The 25,039-nt window shown below is 35.9% G+C and overlaps 1 protein-coding gene across 1 annotated transcript in view; it reads left to right on the top strand.

Annotated features, from left to right (window-relative positions):
- The window catches only part of hiw (MYC binding protein highwire), a 1,014,282-nt gene that overhangs the window by 304,602 nt on the left and 684,641 nt on the right, over positions 1-25,039 (top strand). The window contains exons 29-31 of the mRNA XM_090402616.1: positions 846-942; positions 1,201-1,393; positions 11,929-12,221. Coding sequence (XP_090258742.1) covers positions 846-942; positions 1,201-1,393; positions 11,929-12,221 — 583 coding nt within the window. The remainder of the gene's footprint in view (positions 1-845; positions 943-1,200; positions 1,394-11,928; positions 12,222-25,039) is intronic.

The raw sequence follows: 25,039 nt of genomic DNA, 5'->3' as shown, positions 1-25,039 counted from the left end.
ATTATTGTTCTGGTGATTTTATAGTGATTTTCTTAAAAAGCATTGATACTATTCAGAAAATCTAGAAGAATTGTCTTGTATCATTCAGAATAATAGCGTTTACTGCTATTTTTCTCCTTCCAAAAAAGCATTTCAGGTATATGTTTGCAAACTGTCATGGATGAGATTGATGTAAGCCAGTTTCCAAAAGTATTTAAAGTACTTTTTTTCAATACAGGAAAGTAATCAGTCAGTAATTTTCTGGCAAAGAAACCTGAGATTTAAAAATAATAAATAAGTTTACTATTTAAATAAAATAATGAAATTCATAAAGGAAAAACACAATCTAAATTTTACTAGATTCTTTCTATTGGTTTTTAATAAAATTATCAAAAAAAAAAATTCACTATATATTAGTGCTTCATTATATAAATGAAATATACACACTTTTTTTACATTACAGTGATATGCTTTAAATGGAATTTTCAGAGTATGAAAATGATAATTTCTAGTGATAACTAATTATATCTTGATTTTTGTGTTATTTCAAGTAACCAGTTTGATGTTGAGTAGATAGATATTTGTTTACCAACTTACAGGCAGGATATTTGAATCACACTGTGGCATAGATGCAAGTAAATGTTTTTGGGTGATTTATTCTTTCTTTAGTCCACTTACATGCTAAATGTCTAGCATGTTTACAACCTATGATGAGTAGAATTGATGGGGGAGAATATAAGCTATAATAATTAGTAAGAATGATAATGATGTGAAGAGAGTGAAAAATTTTTTAAGTTTTCTGACAAAAAAAAACTGGTATTACAAAGAATCTTAAACTTTTCATTGCATATCTATTTATATTATAGAGTAATTACACCTGACAATCAGCTCTCTTCAAGGCCACCTGATCAGTTGGAGCCAGTTCGTGTACTCAGTAAAGAGTTTTCAAAGACTGTAACACCAGTAAGCTTTGGTAGAAATTATGCATGTAGAAATTGCTCTTAAAAATAAATTTATGCTCTTGAATATTTCGGCTTGATTAAGCATTGTAACAATTAATTATTAGAAAATATTCAACAAAAAACGATGTTAACAATTTACTGATAAATTTGCAATAATAGTTTTATCTTTTAGAAATATATATATATATATATATATATATATATATAAACATTAATATATCATTTGAATTGGCATTCACTTGAGCTGATTTTTTTGTAGGATTGTTTTCATTCTCTTTTAAAATTACTGAGGTGGGCATGGCAATCATTTAAAGCTGGATTATGTGAGACTGTTCAAGGGGCCACAATGCCTGCAATTGCTGCACTTTTAGATTTAGAAAGATTGGTGTACATTTGTTCCTCTAGTCTTCATCTTCTCAGGATTTATATCAATGAAGTTTACCCAAACAGCCGTAAGTTGAAAAGTAAAAACATTTACTCATTTATAGTGAAATTCTGAATTATTTAATTTTAATGGATATTTAAACATTATTAAATCAGTTCCAGCATTTTTTCCACTCCATCATCCTTTTACCCAAGTATTATTCCATTTGTGCAACAGCATTACAAGTATGTAGAAGTGTTTTATTAGTGTCATGGATTTTGCTTTTTTGAAATTTTAATTTAAATTGGGTGTATCCCAAAGTTATATAAATTTTGATGTGTAGCAAATGATGCATAAGCAATGATGAATGCTTTCCATAGGTTGGGAACTACAACTTAACACTGTTATGAACTGAACAGAAAATGTATTAGTATCTTTCTTCATTTTTTAAAGAATATATACATACAGTGTATACAAGCTTTTTATTTATTCTTTATTAAAAAAGAGAGAGAAATATTGCTTATTACCATTCATCCTTTCTTTTGTATTGACTCAAGCTTGAGTATCTAAGATGTGAGGGAACCATTATAGAACTGTTCTAAGGACTTGTCACCTTTGGATGAACCTGATGAACTTATCTTTAATTGAAAGTGTGCTTGCTAGTCTCACACAGAAGTGGTATGGCTCTCTGTTGCTGAATGCTAGCCTCATCACCTTAGTCTCATAATTCTTATAAATTCAAATCAGACTTTCCACTCTTTCATACAACAGCAATCTCCCAGTGATTTTTTTCCTTGTGTTTTTAACTTCTTCTTCTTCTTTGAGTGCCATCTCCTATCGGAGGTCGGCGACCACCTTGGCAAATTTTGAGCGATTCTCAGCTATTCTGAGCAGTCTCTCAGAGTTCAACAGTTCCCGCTGTCTGATATCTGCCAGCCAAGATTTTCTTCGTCTTCCTTGTCCTCTTCTTCCATTTATCTTTCCTTTTATAATCAATTGAAGTATCTTATATTTTTCATTACGAAGTAGGTGACCAAGATATGCAGTTTTCCTCCTTTTTATGGTATCTAAAAGTTCACGTGATTTCCCCATTTGGGATTTTTAACATTCGTCTGTATAACCACATCTCAAAGGCTTCAAGTCTTTTTATTGATGTTGTCTTCAAGGTCCAAGTTTCTGCACCGTACAGCAGTACAGACCATACGTAGCATTTAACCATGCGTGCTCTAAGTTTAAACTGCGGTTACACAGTGTTGATTTCATCAAGAGAAAATTTTTTCTTGCCATTTTAATTCTAACTTGTATTTCCATTTCTGGATTGCAATCTTCATTTAACCAGCATCCGAGATATTTAAACTTTGCCACTCTTTCTATTTGTTTCCTATTTAAAGAAAGTGCTAAATTAAGAATTGGTTTCTTACTTATGACCATGAATTTAGTTTTGGTGATATTTATTTTTAATCCCATTTTTTCACTCTCTTCATTTATTAGTTCCAAAAGATTTTGAAGATCCTGAATATTGTCAGCCAGAAGAGCTGTATCATCGGCATATCGGATGTTACTGATGATTTCACCATTTACACTAATCCCTTCCTTTCTTCCTTCCAAGACTTTTTGAAATATGGCTTCTGAGTAGATGTTAAAAAGAAGAGGTGACAGCACACATCCTTGCCTTACTCCTTGTTTGATGTTAATGAAGTCTGTAATAATGTCATCAACTTAAACAGATGCCTTTTGGTTCCAATATAAGTTTTCAATGATCCTGATGTCTTTACCATCTAATCCAATTCTTTTTAATAGTACAATCATTTTAGCATGTTGGACTTTGTCAAATGCTTTCTCGAAGTCGATGAAGCAAATGAATATTACCTTGTTTTGGTCAACACATTTTTGAAATAAGATCTGAGAACAGAAAAGGGCCTCTCTTGTTCCCAAGCCGTTTCTAAAGCCGAATTGGGTATCACTGATGGTGTCTTCACATTTTCTGTATATTCTTTTTTGAATTATTTTCAGAAACATTTTGAGAACGTGACTCATTAGGCTGATCATTCTATAGTCATTACAAGTTTTCGATTTACTTTTTTAGGTAGCATGATGAAGGTCAACTGTAACCAGTCTTGAGGGATTATGCCTGTATCGTAGATCTTATTAAATAGCTTTACTAATATGTTAATATTGTCACCTTCTAATAACTTTACTATTTCTGCTGGTATTCTATCTGGTCCTAGGGCTTTACCATTTTTAGCTGAGTTTAATGCACATTCTACCTCTGATTTTAGAATGCATGGACCTTCCATATGTTCATAAGTATTTTCTGGGTTCTGTCTGTTATCAGTAAAGAGTTCTATATATTTCACCCATTCTTGTATTTTGTCATCCTTTTTGGATATAATTTCTCCCTTTTTGTTTTGAAGGATACAGAATTGTTTTTTCTTACATATACCTGAGGTCTCTTTCATCTTTTTGTGTAGATTAAAATTGTCATGTTTTTCCTGTAGAATTTCTATTTCTTTACATTTTTCATTCATCCAGATTTCTTTTGCTTTTTTGATCTTGTGTTTAATAATTTTCTGAACCTCTGTATATTTTGTTGGATTATGATTTTTATATGATCTGCATTGATCCATGAGAGAAAGAATTTCATCAGTCATCCAATCTTCCTTTTTTACTGCTGTATTAGGACATAAGGTATTGGTACATTTCTCTATGAAGACAGATTTCAATTTGTCCCACGATTCATCAACCCTCATGATGTCATCATTCTTGATAAGTGCTAGCTCTTGATTCAGATCTTGACTCAATTTGCTTCTTATCTCTGTGTTTTTTAATTTTCCCAAATCAAACCTTTTTGTTGATGTTTCTTAAGCATAGCTTTCAGTCTAAGTTGTAACTCTGCCACCAGTAGGTTATGATCAGAAGCAATATCTGCACTAGGATAGGTTTTTGTACTCTTTATAGAACTTCGAAATCGTTGATTAATTAGTAAGTAATCAATTTGGTTTCTGACTATATTCCCATTATTATCCTGTGGTGATCGCCAAGTATACAATCTTCGAGGTGGTAGCTTAAACCATGTGTTTGTGATTATTAGCTCCTCTTCCTGGCAGAATTGAAAAAGAAGGTCACCTCTCTCATTTCTTGTGCCCAGTCCATGTTCGCCAACTACATCTCCACTTCTACCTTTCCCAACTTTAGCATTGAAATCACCCATGACTATGTTAATATCATGCTTTTTTGTGTTTTTCATTAGTTCTTTTAATTGATCATAAAATTCTTCAATCTCGGTATCACTCTTGTCATTGTGAAAAATTCACAATGTTCAGTCAGAAATTAGTAATACTAGATGAAGAAATGAGAATGAGAAAATAAGTTTACATTATTTCTAGGTTGAGTATCAAGGATATTCTTTCAAATTAATTGTTATTCATCAAAACTCCAATATTATTGGTTCTTGAATTTCAGCATTCAAAGGCTATTTATACTGCATCAGTCAACTTAGATCTTCATTTTACTCTGTTTTTCCTAGCATTGAACACCTGTTTTTGCTTTTCCTCTACTATTCAAGTGACCTTACCACCTTAGATTAACTCTGCTCGCACATTCTTGAATGCTAATATTTCAAGTTCCTTTCTAATAATTTTAAAGATTTTGCCACTGATATCATATGGGGATAAAAATGAAACAGTAAAAACTCAAATTGAGAACCTTCATAAACAAGCAAATTTGTACCAAATTTGCACCCAAATTTGGTAGAAATTTGTCTAAAGCATTTGTTTAAAGGAGGGTCAGACATAAGTAAGATAATCCACTGTTGATTGACTTCATCATAATCCTTGTAGTAATTGTTTATTAGTTGAGAGATTTCCAGCAGTGTTGTAGTTGAATGTTAAATGGATTTTTCATTACTTCAGGAAAAAATAAAGTGGAGACATTAAATGATAATTTGGTGGTCTGTCATCTTTCTTAGAAATTAGGTTGAATATGGCTATTCTGATAACCACTCTATTCTCGTGCTGTAGTTAGGAAATCCAAGGATACTTGGAATGCCATGGGTGCTTAAGTGCCTGTTAGAGACACTGATAGAATAGAATGGCTAAGCTGCATGATAGTGTTGTGTCGTCCTCTTATGTTTTAAGGCCCTTTCTATCTCTTGTAAGCATAAATCACACTAATGTATCTTTCTTTCAATAATTCCTACTTATTACTTTCTTATCACCCTTTTAATATCATTTATCATTTAACTTCTATCTCAATATACTTATTACTTAGGCCAAAATCCCTGACGAGAGTGAAATTGTTGTTCTGTGAGACAAAGAAATGCAAATGGTGGATGCCTATTTCTTTGTCTCAGCACTGGTTCTATCTCCCTTTTCAAATTCAGAGAAAATTTATTTATTAACGCTGCACCACCCTGAATCCTAGGATATACTAAACATGTAAGACCAAGGAGTTAGAATCCAGTCAACATTCACTCTTGTCATTTATAAATTTTAAACTTGCAGTCATGACCTGATAATATTTAATTTTCCCGCCTTTCGAGGTTCGCTATACTTTATGAGCAAGTGCAGTAGGATCTAAGTACAGCCAAGACAACATTTATATTTAAACAAAACATTTTAATTACAAGTAGAATATATATAATACACTTTGAAGCACTGAGTTAATCATTCAATAAAATTTTGATACAGCATTAGCACCCTTACATACAGTTATTTATCCTTTCCATAAATTTCTATCTGAGAAACCTAATTAATAACAATTTTTCACTTAGTCTCATTGTATCACTCTGCTCGATCAAATCTCATTCTTAATATATATCAAATTCCATTCACAATCTTCTCTGACAAATCTTATTTAATTTACATATATCTCAGGCCTAATTAAGAACGCTTGTATATCTCTCTCTAGGTACATTCATGAGACAATATTCTACTTCTTTCTTAAATCTATCACTTAACAGTTCAAAGAGTCTCTAGCAGCACATACAATAAAATCTTCTTATTCAATTCCATTAGTTAAAAGACATAAAGTTTTCACCTTACCAATTTGCTGGTATGCTACTTTAACCGCTTCAGTATCTCATCAAATATCTACCTATGTTGACCACTTCACTTCACACTTTACTGGATACTCTTTTCTACGAATTTTCTCTATACTTCATATTGGAAGATTTCTGTAGTTTTCCACTATCATGATCTGCTGGGCTTTTGTTTCCGACTGGTAAGTTCCCTTGGTCATTTGGTCGTAACTTCCTCGAACAAAGGAAAACCATGTGGAGGCTCCATACCAGCCAGACTTCTGAGGCACAAGCAGCAGGAAAACGTTTAAAAGCCCTGTGCGCAGCGTTACTGCTCCTTTTAAACGTTGCGCCACTTTTCTCATTCGTCATCTGATATCTACGTCACACAGCACTAAGTGCCGCTCGCGGAATCCTCTCGTAACTTTCGTAACGCCGAGGTGGAAGGGGGGGGGAGGCACCGTGCTACATAACAGGTGTACCTGTACTCTCACTGCGTGTTTCTGAAGTTGGTCATTTCACATTTTGGTTATTATCTCTCACCCAGCAAATGGTTAGTTATTTACATAGTATCTGAGACTAAGCAGCTATGCACCACAATATAATGAAATTTCACATTACAAAGTAAGATAAGATATAAAACTAAAGGTAAAATTTTTTTACAAGTGCTTCTACATTTCTGATAAATTCATTAATTCTTTTAAAAGAGTGATAACGATGTTAAGTCCGAGTCAAACATAATTTTCTTTGATATTCTGGTTTACTTCGACTTAACAATAGATAATATACCAATGGAGAAGAGAATAAAAAAAACTGACACAGAAAAAGAGTAAGCTTTGGAGCACACACCTTCTGAACACTCAGAAAAATACCATGAGGACATATGACTTTATTTTTTTTAAAAATTATATATATATATATATATTTATATATATGTTTTTTTTTTGGAAGGGAGTGGTGGGAGGGGGGAGATGCAGAGGCAACTAGTTTGGAAGATAAGATTAATATGTTTCGAAATGGTAAGTGAACATTTACCAAGATTATCATTGCAAGAATTGGAGAAAAAAGTAAGACATTCAGTTTTTTTCTGAAGAACAATAATGCAATAGAGAATCTGAATGCAAACAAAATGGAGACATAAATAAGAAGCAGGACTGTATTAAGTTCCAGCTAAGGAACCAGACAGTATAACTGCCATTTGAACACAATACACTTTTGACCCTTTAAGAATTAGTTTTGGATATGTAATTTGTTGGCTATTTGTATAGACTTGTACAGCCTTTCGAGAACCAAGGGCTTTTTAGGAGGAAGAAATGTTGAGTATTTGGAGCATGGTTAAGGTTATTGGTATTCTGGTAGGCATGTAATCAAATGTGAGGTTATTGGTGATAGTAAATGCCCCAGAATCTCCACTGCTGGATCATCATACTTGGAAAAGGAAAGTGTTTGGAGTTACAAATTAAAATCCTCAGAAAAGATGGCTTGTCTATGAGAAAAGTTGGACTGGAGAAAATATTGAAAATAGAAAGGAAGTTAAAAAAAATGTAACAATAGTTGGTGGAATTGGGTGAGTGAGAGAGACAGCAGATGAATTTGATTGCATGAATGGAGAGATACTTAGTCAAAGGAAATTTAAAAAAAGAGAAAGAGGATCTAAGTTGGTCACTCTCTGATAGGTATGCCAGAGCCAAGATACCACCTTCGAGATGAAAAAAAAAAAAATCGGGTGTGGCTGTGTCGGAGCACAGCTGAAGGGGTTTTATGTGAATGCGTCATGCCAGCGGATTATATACGTGTTGGGAAGTGTAAATAAATGAAAACAAGTTTAATAATCAATTATTATTTTACTTATCATAGGTCTATGGTAAGAGAAGTAAAATGCAAACGGTAGACGAGATACATCCAAGTCTCTGGCAAAAGTCAAATCAATACAAGTGTTACTTAGCATGGTCGCCGTGGTCTGAACATAAGTGAGATTAAACTCGCGTTCCATAAAGTCCTGCAGTGATTGGTTTTGTGACATATCGACATTCAAGTCATGTCGATATGTCCAGTGATGATGTGTGCAGGTCTGGTTCGATACTGGGGATTATTTTCTTTATGCTTTTCGAATATTGCAGCAGGGATCGATAGATGCAACATTCTATCACTGACGATGAAGCATTCGGATGAATGCACACAACTCTGAGGACAAATTTAGATACACCATTGATTCTTACGTCGTCCAGGCATATATCTCCTGCTGATGGTTCTTTGACTCTAAGCTTACGACTGACATCAATGGTAATGATACGTTGACAATCAGTGAAGCTGTTGAGGTTCCTGTATATGGTGAACTCCACTGGCAGTGCATTTGGATGATGACGACGAAGTTGATGGTTGATTGTGTCGCCTTTCTATGTCTGTATTCTTACATGCTTCAAGTGTGAAACCAGCTACATTTACAGGTGTGGCATCATCCATCCAGGTTTCACTGATGACCAAGTAGTCAGATTTGTTCATAATGGACTCAGTTTCGATATCTTTTGGTGTGCTCCACCAAACTCTGTGCATTGATCGTCAAGACAAGTAAGACTCCCCACCGTGAGCTTTTGCCATTGTCATGATCATCTACGTTTAATATCTGGACCTCCTCTGTGATCGCAGCAGTTGACGATCGTCGACCACAGAAACTGTCAACTCGCTTAACCAGCATTGGCAAGTGGTGTTTCTTCATTCTCTTGTATTCATCACATATCTCCTTGACAGTGGGTGCTGAATTTCTGTAACCATGATAAAATTATAATCTTCTCTCTCATTAGTCAAATACAGCCCATTGATAGACATCACTGTGCTCAGTGCAATGCACACCAGTTGATTTTGTTGAGACTTGTTGTACTGAAAGACAACTCGATCGAAAGTGCCTCCTTGTGATTTGTGAATCGTTATGGTACAAGCGGGCTCGCCGACCTCCAATGCTCTTCCATTGTCACCTATCTTCCAAATCCAAATCCATTTCATTCAATCCATCTTCTGAAGCGGTGGCATAGTCGCTTATGTCATTTACATCCATGGGTTTGTGTGCCGCCACTGCCGAAGTGCTGATGCTGTCAGCCGTGTGCTGCGTCGCTTCCAATTTCTTTTACTCCCAGTACTTCCTTATTTGTTCCGACCCAGACATTGGGATATTATTGGAAAGCTGATGAGCTGCTCTTTCACGTCGTATGTGTTCAGCATATTTCTGGTTGGCTTTCCGGTGAGCATAGGTGGACATCGTGAAATTTCTAAAATTTTTCCAACTTCAATCCACATTTTCTTCACCAACATTGTATTGAAATTTAAGAATTATGCATTAAATCGATAGATCTTGATGAGAGCTGTTGATTGACACTAAAACGAGTGGCATACCATGACAGAGTGCGAAATTTTGCTGAGTGGAAGTTTTTGAGGTGCGGCAGATTGTACACAATGGCAGAACCCCAGTGCCACCTGCAGGGTGTGATGCCCTGTCTAAAAGATCACTGACAAATCTTTATTCCCTCAGCTATCGAATGATATAAGTTTTATTTGGTTACCTTTAATACTTTAGAAATTATTAAGCCAAACCTTATCGAGTGATTTCGTTATATCACTCGATAAGGTGAGAAGAAACCCCCCCCCCCCCCCCAGTACTGTTCTGAATTTAAAGACATATTCACGTCAAAAGTCATGGAGAGCATGTGATTAGAGAAACTGATTAAAGTAGTAGCAATTGATGAAGATAAAATCTGTGGCTGAATTTTCTTATTGTTTTCCCTCAAGGTGTATGGCATTAGTTGTTAGGGAAGAATAAGTTTCTCCTTAGCTACTTGGTTTATGCATCTTTCTTTCTTCCTTTTTTTATTATTTTTTAAATGTGACTGTCACTTGAATGGTTGTAAGTACATTAGAGCTATGGATTGGTTAATGGTTTTTAATAATCTGGAGTTCCTATGGCTGCACACTTGAGTAATGATGTTTGGCCAATTGGGAAAAAGTCTGCATGGAACTGATGTGCTATAGTTTTTACAGCCTCAAGTGTGTGTTTTTAAAATACATATCAAGATGTGCTTCTGCATTCCCTTCATCATCCTGGCTATCATGTTAAGGAAACTACTTATTGATGTATTTGAAATGGAATGCCCAGCAGAGGTGGAAAAATATATGGTAAATTCCTCATTACTGATCCCTCCAAGACAACAAGAGGATAAGGTTACCTTATCCTCTCTAGCCAGAAGGCTGCGGGTTTGAATCTCGCTGTGGGCATGGATGTTTGTGAATGTCTGTGGAAATAGTGGTGGTGATTGGCAGTAGATGGTGCTGGTGTAGATGATGAATGTAGTTCCGGTTAGTGGAGTGGTGGAGACAGAGTGCTGTAGAGCAGGTGCCCTCCCACAATTAGTCTGGACTCCCTGGAGGTGTTATGTAATAATAATAATAATAATAATAATAATAATAGGTATTTATTTCTGGGAAAATTCCCATGTTACTCCTCTTAAAAAACTATTATTTTTATGGCTATTATAGCCTGTTTTTGTTTAGGAGTGTCCCTTTTAAATTCATTGGCTTTTTTCCTCAAGAAATTTTTAGGGCATTATAAGTGTATTTTTAAAGGAAAATATAGCAGAAAAATTTAGGAAGAAAATTTTGTGTATACCTTGTGTAGATGCTAGGATGACCTCATTCACCATACTTCTGCTGTTAGGTTGTTAAAAAAAAAAAGTGGGGGGGGGGAAATGTGGGGGAGTGTTTGATGCAAAGCAGGAAGAATAATTTTTTTGAAAACCTGGTTTTTTTTTAAATAATATATATACAAATATGTATATATGTTATTGTACTTGATGGCACTTTTTTGGGGGAAGGGTTTTATGGGAAAATCCTAGCCCAGTTTTCCCATAAAACTCTTCCTCAAAAAAGCGCCCTTAAGTACAATAATATATCTACATATTTGTATATATATATATATTATTTTAAAAAACTCTGGATTTTCAAAAAAATTATTCTTCCCACATTGCGTCAAACACTCCCCCACGTTTTCTCCCCCCCCCCCTTTTTTTTTAACAACCTAACAGCAGAAGTATGGAGAATGATGTCATCCTAGCATCTACACAAAGTATGTACAAAATTTTCTTCCTAAATTTTTCTACTATATTTTCCTTTAAAAATGCACTTATAATGCCCTAAAAATTTCTTGAGGAAAAAAGCCAACGTATTTAAAATAAGGGACACTCCTAAACAAAAACAGGCTATAACAGCCGTAAAAAATAAAAATAATAAAAATAAATAAATAAATAAATAAAAATAAATAAATAAATAAATAAAAATAAATAAATAAACCATGGGCAAACAGAGCACATTTGGCTATGTAGTAAATGACTGATTGACTGCAGTTTCTGAATGAGCTGGCTATGGTTTCTACTTTCTGTTAGTTTTATCATGGTGAATGAATATATATATAATCACAAACATGCCTTCAATCATGTTATCATAAAATTGAATATGTAAATCATTTAAAGTTATTAAAACTTAAGACTGAACTAAGAATAAAATTTTATATATAGTATTTTTAATATGCTTTTCACATATTTTAATAATTTTTTACTTTGCAGCTATTTCTAAAAAATTGCCAGCTGAAATACCCAAATTAGCAGACTGTGTTGCTGATGCTTGTGCTCTTCTGCGGCATATTCTTTCAGATCAGCTACCATTAGGCTCCGTCCAATCAAGTTGCTCATCCTCTGGGTTGCCAATGTCATCATCTTCAGTTGCCTTACTTACTTCTTATGTACATACTATATTAGAAGAATGCCATAATACTTTCCTTGCTTGTTACCATGCTTTTTATCCTAGTGCACAACTGAAATGGAAGGGACTTTGTGATTTGCTGCTTACTGTCACTGTGGTAAGAAGACCAAACACTAATTTATTAGTTCTGATTATTGGATACTAATTTATACAATCACACACACACACACACACACACACACACACACACACACACACACACACACACACACCCTAATCCCTTAATTATCATTCACAGTGGAAGAGCAATTTGCTGTCTAATAACTGAAGGGTGGATGATAATGCACAATCGCATGGTACTTACCTGAAGTCAGAAGATCCCCCCCCCCCCCAGCCAATTCATTGAAAATTTGTTTATTTGAAAGTCAGGTACTTGAGATCACTGTATTTGTGTCATCATATTCCTGATTGGTTTCTTAAAGGTGTACAGGATGCTATTATAGTACTACTTAAGTTTACTTTATTAAAAATTTCCTGTCTACAGTTTGCCTCCAGCTTAATCTGTTAGTAGCAAGGACTCCATATTATTATCAGAGCTTATATTTCAGTCATTTAAAGCAGTACTAATTGCATTAATTCATCTAGATGTTATTCTTTGTTTGGGTCTTTTTTCCTGACATTAAACAACTGCTTTGCAAACTTTCCTCTTTCCATTCTGTTTGCTTTCTTCTCCCATTATTATTTAGTGATCATTACATCTTCCTTTTTTACACCCTTCATTTTTCATATGACTCATTGAAAAGTACTATATTTAGTTTTCATATCAATTTCTTGATTATCTAACTAGTGTCAATTCACTGTAGGTATACAATATTTTGTGTGTGGAGAGGAGGGCGGGGAAGTAACATTTGAAACAAAAGTTGTGCTTGAAGGTAATATAAATTACCTTGCAACAATATAAAACACTCAAGTATTCAGAACATGACTTGGTAGTAATTGTTATATTCCCACAATTACTCAACTATTTGTCGTAAAGTGAAAATCTGATTTTGACAAACCTCTATTTGGCCCGAAACCAGTTTGCTCTTCTCCAAGTTTTTCTTCCACAATCTGTCTCAACCTTTTTTCAAGTATGCTTGCATAAATCTTACCTTGGAACACTTAGTAGAGAAATTATTCTGTAATTCCCACATTCAGCTTTATGAAAGCTCTACTGTAATCATCTGGAATTCGACCTTCTGACTAGCCTCTCTGAATTTTGAAGTTTAGGCAGCGCAAAACTTCAACCAAAAATGCTTAAATATGGAGGTATTTAAGCATTTTTGGTTGAATATCATCTACTCCAGCTACCTTTCCACATTTCAAGTTTTTGATGGCTTTTTCTACTTCATGTATTGATATGTACTCTTCTTTGCGTTCCTCTTGAAAATTTATAACTACTATTCTGTAATACTGCTTGTTTCATTTAATAATCTTTTAAAGTAATTACTCCAGACTTCTAGGATATTCTTATCTTCTGTTTTCATATCATTGTTATCATTTTTCTTTGGAGTGCTTAAGGGTCAGAGCTGTATAACTGAGAGGAGACGTCCACATAGCCTTTAAAGGAATGCGGAAAACCGACCAGGGCTTCTGACCTAATGTCCAATCCTCACCTTCTCGTCGTGCACCCTGTTGAGTATCTACCTGGATACTGAACAAACGAGGATGGGCTGGCAATTTGGGATTTAGCCGACCAAATTGTATTCTTATTGGCTTAAACCAATATAGAAAATGATGGTACAACATGACAAAATTTCATGCCGGCTGGGGCGTCTCTCGGTTAAACAAGGCCCCCGTTGTTTTCGACAGGGAACTGAGTCGAACAGCGAAAAGTCAGCTACTGGAACAAATCTGAAAGCACACCCCAACTCAACATCATCAGAGTTAAAGATCGATACTATCAACATAAGAAGCCTGAATGGCAAAGAAATGGAGCTAGCTGAGAATAGGGTGACTGAAACAAAAAAAAAGACAAAAACTGGTGAGATCCTTCTAAGCAATAAATACAAAATGTTATATTCAGGCAATGACAATCAAGGAAAAGAAGAAGTAGCCATTGTATTCAACATTAAATATGAGGCTAATCTTCCTGAATGGCTGGCAGTCTCAAGTAGAGTGATGTGGACAAATATCAGAATGGGGAATTGGACAATGAGACTTATTTGTGCCTATGGTCCCACAGAAGGTTCTACTAAGGTAGAAGTGAAGGAATTTTTTGATGCTTTAGAAAAAACAACTGACACAATGAAAAAGGAAAAGTTGGTCCTTGTTAGGGATCTAAATAGCAGAGTAGGAAATAATTGTCAGACATACAAAAATATTTTGGGAAAATTTGGAGAAAAGAGCAAAGCCAATAATAATGTCAAATACTTGTTGGATTTCTGCTCAGGTTATGGACTGGTTATTATTAACACCATGTTCCAACATAAAAATGTGCACAAATTCACATGGAGAGAAGAGGCAAGGAATAAGAAAAGTCTCATTGTATATGTTATTGTTGATAGTGATGTTTTCTCCCTGGTGCAGGACACTAGAGAGGACAGAGGATTTGAAATTGGAAGTGATCACTATTTAGTCTTGAGCAGGATAAAATTGAATTTCGTATTGAAAAGAATAACATGTAAGAAAGTTTTAAAGCGAATAAAAGTTGAGCAGCTCTCAGATGTGAACTATAGACTATAATACACAAAGATTATTGAAGAAAAAATGAAAGAGTTTGAGAACAAGAGCCAAACCTTGGAGATTCAATGGCAAGCCTTGAAGAAAGCCCTGATTGATTCAGCCAGAGAGGCATGTGGTGAGGTTGTCTGCAAGGATAGAAAAATCAGGACTCCATGGTGGACACAGGAAGTTAAAGAGGCAGTGAAGGAAAAGAAGAAAGCATATCAAAAGATCCTGTCAAATAAGTCAGCTTGTGCTCTTAGAGAATACAGAGACAAATGCAAGAATGCTAAACACTGTGTAAAACCTACTAAACAAAAGTCATGGGAGGACTTTGGCAAGAACATAGAAAATAAATATCAAGAAGGTTGTAAGATATTCTGGAGGTTGTTGAAGAAGCTTAGAAATGGAGGAAAGAGTGCTATAAAAGGAATTAGAGATGATAAAGGTTACATGAAAACAGGAGAAAAAGATATCTTTGAAGTATATAGTAATTACTTCGAAAAATTGCTAAATGAAACAAGCAGCGATAGCACAGTGGTAAATAAACACACAACAGGCATACAGTCAGGAATACATATCCATACAAAGCCTTCAAAGGCTTGCAATGTGGAACGGCAGCAGGAGTAGATGATATTCGACCAGAAATGCTGAAATATGGTGTTATAAGAGTCTTACAGTGGCTGCACTGCATAGTTCAGAAAACCTCGACAGAGGGACGAATCCAATGATTGGAGTAGAGCTCTCATAGTACTCATATATAAAAAGGGAAATAAAACTGAATGTGAGAATTACAGAGGTATTTCCCTACTGAGTGTTCCTGGCAAGATCTATGCAAGCATACTTGAGAAACGGTTGAGAAGAATTGTGGAAGAAAAGCTTGGTGAAGAACAAGCTTGATTCAGGCCAAATGGAAGCTATCAGGATCAGATCTTCACTTTATGACAAATAGTTGAGAAAGCATGGGAATATAACAAAGATCTGTATTTAAGTTTTGTTGATCTGGAAAAGGCATATGGCAAGGTGCCAAGAGAGAAGCTATTCAATACGCTACAGTTATATGGTGTCAATGGGGCATTATATCAAGATTAGCAAAACAAGTGTTCTCTGCCAGGTTGGCAGGAAAACGACCCAGAGGAAGACCAAGACATAGGTGGATTGATATGCTACAATTTGCCTTAGACGATAGAAATATAAGATCTGATAATGATAATATTGGAGTCTTGACAAGTGACAGACTGATTTGGAGGAAAATTGCAAATAGGAAGTTAGTAATGATGAAAATCTGTATTTGAGTTGTAAGTCGGCAGTTAGAATAGAAGGAAGTACAGGAAGATGGTGTAATGTTAAATCTGGTGTGAGATAAGGATGTACATTATCCCTCTGTTATTCATTATCTATATGGATCGCATTATGAAGGAAAGTGGTATTAAACGTGATATCAGAATTGGAGATGTTAATGTCAGCTCTTTGCTTTATGCGGACGATGTTTTACTTCTATATAAATCCACTACAAGTTTGCAAGAGTCCCTGACTAAATTGAATAACCGTTGTAATAGATATGGTAGGAAGGTGAGCATTAAAAAGACAAAGGCAATGAAAATAGGTAAAATTGTTGAAAATGTAAGCTGTGTTGTGAACGGGGAACCTGTGGAACAAGTAAATCATTTCAGCTACTTAGGCACGACTTTTAGTGAAGATGGTAAATTAAATATGGAAATAGACAATAGAATCAACAAAGCTAGTATGGTAGGAAGTCAATTGGATAAATTCATATGGAATAAGAGAGAGAAATTAGTCAGAACACTAAATTAGCCGTATACAAGACTATGTTCAAACCAGTTTTAACTTATGGATCTGAGAGCTGGGTTAGAAGTAAAACACTTGATCAAAGACTAGAGACCACAGATATGAGAGTCCTGAGAAAGATTAGGGGCATGAACAGATGGCATCAATGGCAATATCATATTAAAAACGAGGATATTAGGAAAGAACTTGACATTGTCAACATCCAGAAATGCATTAGCAGAGCTAATCTCAGGTGGTATAGTCACTTGAACAAAATGGGCGAGGAAAGATTAGCAAAACAAGTGTTCTCTGCCAGGTTAGCAGGAAAACGACCCAGAGGAAGACCAAGATATAGGTGGTTTGATACGGTACAATGTGCCTTAGATGATAGAAATATAAGATCTGATAATGATAATATTGGAGTCTTGACAAGTGACAGACTGATTTGGAGTTAAATTGTAGATAGGATAAAATTAGTAATGATGTAAATTTTTCATGTAGTACTATCATATCCTGTACACCCCTTGAGGGTACATGTCAGGAATTTGATGATGATGATGTTATCATTTTTAATTGCTTTTACAGTACTCTTTCATCCCTTTATAAGCACTATGTTGTATGCATTTTCCAGGTCTGCAAAACAATACAGATCTTTGTTATATTCCGATGATTAGTCAACTTTTTCAGTAGTCTCCAGAACATTTTGCTACCTTTACTATTATAATGGGTGACTCCAGGGAGTCCTTAGATTCATCGAGGGAGGCCCTAAACATCATGTGCACACAACTATTCGATATTCTCACAGTATCTATCATACCTTGCCTTGAACTCGCTCACTGTCATAGCACCCACAACAGACTCTGGCAGCTTATTCCACTCATTTACCACTCTAAAAGTAAAGAACCCAGCTCTAACACCCCCTGCTAACCACACTCTTGCCCAGCTTCCATAGGTGTCCCCTAGTTCTCCCACCACCAGTCCTGATCTCAAAAATATCCTCTGAATTAATCCTATAGAATCCTTTTAGCAATTTGAATGTCTCAATCATATCTGCCCTCCTCCACCTATCAACTAGTTTCTGAAACCCACAAATCTTCAACCTGTTCTCATATGGTTCATTCCATAGACCTGCTATCATCTTGGTCACTCGCCTCTGGATCCTCTCCACCTCCTCTCTATCAAGAAGAAACCTAGGTAACCAAATCTGGGCACAGTAGTTGAGATGAGGTCTTACCAAGGCTCGGGACAGAGGAACAATAACTTGCATATCTCTGCTCGTGAAAGTATTTTTCAGCAACCAAGTGATTTGATGAACTGATTTAGCCACTTTTGCAATGTGCCCCCTATCCACCAACACTCCCAAGTCCCTGGCCTCATCAATCTCTTGGAGTACAGTTCCACCAATGTGGTATACTGCTGCTAATCTTTTCACTCCAAAATGCATAACCTTACATTTTGTCACATTAAATTGACATCCATTCTCCTTAGCCCAGAACTCCAATCTATCTATGTCATCCTGCAAGACTTTGACATCTTCTGCATTCACTATCGCCCTACTCAACTTAGCATCATCAGCGAAATAATGAACCGTTCCCCGTTCCTCTTAGATCCTTGCTTATATCGTTAATGAACAAATTAAACAGCTGTGGTCCAAGAACAGAACCCTGCGGCACACAACTAGACACAGGCCGTCTTTTCGATTCTATTCCTAAATAAACTACTCTCTGATATCTCTTCATCAACCACCCACCTATCCATCTCACAACCCTATGTCCATTTCCATATGTTGCAGTTTACGGATTAGAATTCCATATGGTATCCTGTCAAAGGCCTTAGCCAGGTCCAGCAGTATCACTGTAAACACATTACCCTTATCCAGTTCAGCCGTCACTGTGTTATAAAACTTGGGCAAGTTACTGAGGCATGATCTACCCTTCACAATGCCATGCTGTCCCCTGTACAGTATCTCATTTTCATCAATCCATTCGTGTATTTTTTCCTTGAGTACTTTCTCCAAGACCTTGACAATAACTCCTGGTATGCTGATCGATCAATAATTTACAACAGTAGTCTTGGATCCTTCTTTATGCAGTGGAATTTTCTCCTCTTTCCACACCTTCGGGACTAAACCAAACCCGAGATTTGGATTAAACAACATGGTCAAGGGTACTGATAATTCTTTAGCCGCTTCACGTAAAACCCGTGCTGGTATACTATCCAATCCCACAGATGTATTCACATTAAGGTTCTGTAATAGACTATTCATCTCCACTTCATTCATCACAATTCCCATATAAATTAATGGTTCCTTCATTCTTTCAGTGTCACCACCTGGATGATATACTCTTGCAAAGTGCTCACTCAGTAATTCCACAATATCGACTGATTCAGTGACCTCCTTACCATTGGCATTCCTTAAAATCATTCTGCCATGTACAGTTTTTTTTTGCTTGCAGCATATTTAAAGAACTGTTTGGGATTCTGTTTAGCTTGCATAGCTAGTTTCCTTTCATGATCCGCTTTTGCTTTTCTTACCACACTCGTTACCCTTCTGTTATCCTGCACTTTATACTATTCATTTGCCTGTAGGTCACCTTTCTCTTTAAATTCCCTCCACAGTTTCTTTTTTTTGCAGCTCAAGCTTAATGGTGTTAAGCTTGAGCTGCAAAAATTCATCCATTTAACCCCCTACTTGTTTTACTATTCGGAACCTAGGTATAATTAGGCATAACCTCCTGTAAATGCTCCTTGACCACTTCCCATGCTCTATCGACATCCAGCCCTTGCAGTTTTACATGCCATGGCGATGAATCAAACAATCTCCTAAGCTTGTCATACTTTCCAGCATGGCAATAATTCCACATATACCCTGTGTTAATCGAAAATTCCACACCTTTAGCCACCTCCCATGTCAAGACCTTATGATCACTCTCACCAATAGGTGACAACATGGTCATATTCATTACAATCAAATTCTCAGATGCTATTACCAGGTCAAGCACTCTCAAACCCCCTAGTATTTTCTATTACATGCTGTCTCAGATAGTTATCCCTTAATAATTTAATAAAATCCAGTTCCTTCCTCACATGCGTCCTCTCCTCCTTCCAATCAATGTTACCATAGTTGAAATCCCCCATAATAATTAACCCTCCTTCCACTCATTTCATCAATTGTTTATGCATACTATCTCCACCATCTATTCCATCACCTGGTCTATAGTAGCACCCAACTGTATATTTTGTTCTGCTAGTCACAATCTCACACCAAATAACCTCGAATGAGCTCTTTTCACTATCCTGCAATACAACTTCAATTCTCCTTGGCTGCAGTTCATCAACTATCATCAATAACACTCCTCCCTCCATTTTATTCTCTCTGTCCCTCCTAAACACACTATAACCTACACATTCTATCCCACTAACTATATCCTCTTCTGTCGCCATGTTTCACTAATGCAGAATAACCTGTGGCCACGAAGAGCTGATGTTTGCATATCCACTTCCTCCCCCTCCTTGGTAGTTCTAGTTTCCCTGGTTCTGCACATTCATTTTCACTTCATTCAGCAACACTTTTTCCAGTCTCCACATACCAAATCCATTCAATTGCAGGCCCTTCAATCCATTCGCCCTTCAAACTCATTCAACACCAGACCGTCTACATAACCTGCGCATAGTCATTTGCGATTATGGCCCTCCTTCTAAACTCCTCTCTGTCATACCGCGACAACAGACTCACCATCCTAACTCTGTCACTCTTTTCTTTCGCTACCTTTAACAATACTTTCAAGTCCTCTCTCATAAAAAATTTATCTCCTTTCGATTCATTCGCTCCCACCACAACTATCAATTCTTTCACCCTCTGTTTTTGCACTCTAATACTCTCACTTACATCCTTAAATTTCGCACCCGGTAAGTACGATTTAGTTATACTCTCATCTATCACACCTCTTAGTAACGAGTTACCGTACAACACGCTTTTCTTCATTTCTGAAACTTTCCCACTCTTACGCTTATTTTTTCTTTCAAACTTGCTTATTTCCTTTAGCCGAGGCACTCTGGAAAGAGTTTTGCAGGTGCTCCAACTGCCGATTCGCACTGTGTATTACTCCGCATAACCGTGTGATCTCACTCCTTACAAATAATTCCTCATTTTTTTCATCATTTAAACCATTTTCTCTTTCTCTGTATAATTGCTTTCAGTCTCTCTTTGATCACCGCTCTCATTGCCATCTTGTACGACATCGCAATTCCCTATCAAGCCACTATTTTCATTCACAATCTGGCTTTCTTCTACCACAACATTCTCACGACCTGACACATACTTCAATTCCTCACTTTCCTTACACTTTCTGCACAGTCTCCCACCACTATCATTTTCCATCCAAACTCCAGCCTCTTTCGGAAAAGCATACATCCCACACATATCACACTGGACAAACTCCCTCACATTAAAGTTTTTGAACAACGGCATCGTATTTTTGGATGCCATTATTTTTCGTCGCATTGCCGCCATGTGCTACTCTATGAAACATATCTTTAAAATACTAAGTTAAAATAAAACGGAATTCACACTAAAATCATACAGACACAACAAGCTACCAAAAATAAACAATACTACGTTAAGATTTAAACCAATATTCCAATTTTCACTCAAAATAATACTTAGCTCTCGGTAGCTCTCTGAAAACACTACACACCATGTAGCCCTCTAGCGGCTACCTTCTTCATGTTTTTCTTCTGTATTCTTATTAGTCCTTCCCTGACTTTTGTTAGATACTTTTACACACTGTTTAGCTCTCTTACATTTTATATTGTATTCTTTTACTGCATCTGATGAACTATTTTCTAGCAACTTTTGGTATGCTCCCCCCCCCCCCCATAAGAGTGCTTCTTTAACTTCTTGTGTCCACCTTGGTGTGTTTATTTTTCTATCTTTGCAGACAATTTCACTACATGCCTTCCATAGCTGAATCAGTGTTTTCTTCAGAGTTTGCCACTGAAACTCCAGGGTTTGGTTCTTGTTTTTGAATTATTTCATTCATTTTTTTCTTCTATAATGCTTTTCTTCTATAATGCTAGTATAGTTACAGTCTACAGTTTATCTGTAAAAGCTGCTCAACTGTACATGCATCTTTTCAATGTGATATTCATTTTTATCCTACTTAAAACTGTGATGGCCACTTTCAATTTCATATTCTTTGTACACTCTTGTATTCTAAACTAGCATGAGGATATCAACTATTACATAGCCATTGAGGCTTTTCTTATGTGTTCTCTCCACATGAACTTGAGCTCATGTTTATGTTGGAACATGGTGTTAGTAATGACTAGTCCATATCCTTAACAGAAATCCACCAGATAATACTTACTATTATTATTAGCCTTGTCTTTTTCTCTAAATTTTCCCAAAAGTTTGTATATGCTTGGTTGATTTCATTTCCTACTCTGCTGTCTAGCTGACAAGAACCACTTTTTCCATTATCTTTATTTGTGCTAATTATTCAAAAAATTCCTACACTGCTTCCTGAGGAGAACCTTTTGTGGGATCATAGGCACAAATAAGGTTCATTGTCCGTTTCCCCATTTTGAAGCTCGCCTACATAACTCTACTTGAAATTGCCCTCCAATGAAGAAGTTTATCTTGATGTCTGGTGTTGAATGCTATTGTTACCCCCCCTTTCTTTTCTTGATCGTTATTGCCTGAATATAATATCCTATACTTATTGCTTAGTGAGATCTCACCTGTTTTTGTCTCCTTTTTTTCTCAGCAGTGTTAACTATGTTTATGTGGTACTTTTCCTTCTTCTGTCCAATTCCTTTACATTAATACTCTTATGTTGATGGTTCCTATCTTCAGTTCTTCTGACATTGGATTTGTTCTTCTTTTTCTAGATGTTCGATTTTGTTTCAGTAGCTGACTTTCAGTGTTCGCTGATTCCCTGACGAACATAATGGAGGTCTTGTTTAACTCTGTGATGCCCTGGCCTGCTTAAAATCTCATCCTGTTGTACCATCTTCTGTATTTCTGGTTTAAGCCAATAGAGAATACAGTTTGGTCTTTCAAGATCCAAACTGACAGCTTATTCTAGTTCAGTACCAGGTGGATACTCACTAGTGGGGTCCACCATGTGAAGGCAAGGATATTGATTGGATAGAAGCTATAGTTGGTTCTCTACATTCCTTAAAAGTGTTATGGAGGTCTCTCAGTTATTTGGCTTTGACCTTGAAGTGACCCTGCTGATGATTTCATGGAATTGAAATTCTGTTTTGTAGAATCTGATATTGTTGGATTCATTTGGATATATTCACTTCTTTGATTCATTTGCCCACCTTGTTGGCTGAGTGGTTTGTGTACCCACTCTCCAACCAACAACCAACCAGCGGGTTTGAATCACTCTGCAGGTATGGATGATTGATTATGTTTAGGTAGGAAGATGAATTTCATCACCTAGTGTGAGACCACTGCCCTGCTTATCGGATGCATGAAGTGGTTTGAACAAGGTCCATATTTTTGGTTTCTAGAGCAGTGTTTCCAGAGTATGTAATAAATAAATAATACAAAAAAATACAGAAAATTGATAAAAATGGGGAAAAAAATCCTTAGCCCATCCATAGTATAAAATGTACTATAGGTTTGAAGTAACCTTTCAGAGTGAGAACCACATATAAAAAACAATTTTTTATTCATTTTGTTCTAACAACTCTTTAAATCTTGCCAGAATAAGTTTTACATTAACTTGTTATTCTGAAACAGTTTTAAATTAAAAAGTGGATGAAACTGGTCTTATACAGCAGATAAACCAACTTAAGAAGTTGTTCTATGCTGCTAATAAGGTTGTGTTTGTACAGCACTCTATTTTAGAGACTGATGTAATGTAGTTTGGTGACATTTTTATTATCATTTGGATATTGTTATTGTGTTTTCAGATATGTCGCTGTTAAATGATTGCTTTGCTGTGTATTTTAAATTCTGTACACAAGTTATGTTCTGTGAAGCAATTTGTTCTAGACAAAATTTTAGGCAGAGCTTTAATAATCCACTCATGTTCATAAAAACTGCACTACCTTACATAAATATAGTTTTTAGTAGTTAAATGGTCAATTTCATTGGTTTATCATTAGATATTTTGTTGTATTGTATCATCTATCATTCCTGTGGGTTTCTGTGCAATGTAATAATTGCTGCTATTGTGGCAGAATTTTTATACTATAAATAGACAACAAGAGCTGTTTTTGCATTTTTGTGCAGAGATTGCTATGGCTAGTTATGTGCAGTTAACACCTTGCAGAAGAAGTATGATTCAAGTTTTGAATAGAGAAGGCTATTCTTGTGAAATAGCTAAAACCTGTAGTCAATCTACTCTGGTACAGCTGCTATCGAAAGTGAAGGAAACTGGATCTGCTGAAAGGAAGAAAGCCACTTTACACCATGCCAAGATGAGTTCTAAAGTGGCTCTGTCTCAAAAATTGCTGTGCATCATCCAGAGAACTGAAACAGGACTAGGAGGAACAAACGGGAGTTGTGGCAAGTCTCCTGTAACTGTCACGAGAAGAGGGACTGATAGCCAGCACCCTAAAAAGAAGCCCTTGTTAATAAAAAAAAAAAAAAAAAAAAAATAGATTGGCTCGGTTAAATGGTGCAAATAGCAGGCTAAATGGACTCCTGATCAGTGGAAAAGAGTAATTTTTTTCTAACGAGAAAGGTTAACCTGCAGGGCGCAGACAGACAGCTGAAAGATGATCAAGGGAAAAATTAACCTTGACTGTCTTGTGTCAACAGTCAAATTCTCAGCCAGTCTGATGATCTGGGACTGCATGTCATATCATGGTATTGGTCGCTTGCATTTCACAAAAGGTTCAGTGAATGCACAAGGGTACCAGAAAATTTTATAAGAATTACTGCCTACTATCAGAGATCATTTTACCATAATGATGAACTGCACCTTTCAGGATTGCTATTATAACCCTAAAATGTGCCATGTGAATTGAGTTTAATACTTAAACAAAAAAAAAAACTTTAGTTTTTGTTACAGGATAATGAGGGGCTCAGTGAACACTGTTCAGTGACTACCATGGCCAGGGAACTGCCCAGATCTCAACCCGATTGAGAATTTGTGGTATACTAAATAGAGACTGAAATACACAAGAAGCTGAAAACACTTCAGGAGCTCCAAGAAGCTATTATAAGGGTATGGAACATGAATTGACAGGAAAATCAGGAAATTGATTTTGTCAAAGCTTTGCATGTTAGTAAAACTGTGTAGTTGAACTAAAATTTGATACTGGTATTTGTTTTTCCAGTGATAATATTATTGTCCACTCCATTTTGAAATATTTGTTAATTTGTCACAATGTGTTATTGTGTTAAGTCTCCTTTCTTGGGAACTGTTTTGAGGAAGGAAATTTAGCAATATCTGTTTCACAAAATATTTAGCTTTATTGTGAAAGATGTGCCTTGCAGAGCATATTTCATTTTCAGAATTT

This window comes from Typopeltis vanoorti, chromosome 13 (assembly GCF_054136105.1).
Source record: "Typopeltis vanoorti isolate ZY-2024b chromosome 13, IOZ_Tvanoo_1.0, whole genome shotgun sequence".
In the NCBI taxonomy this organism is placed as follows: Eukaryota; Metazoa; Arthropoda; class Arachnida; order Uropygi; family Thelyphonidae; genus Typopeltis; species Typopeltis vanoorti.
Note: the sequence above shows the minus strand (reverse complement) of the source record. Positions and strands in the feature narration are given on the sequence as shown.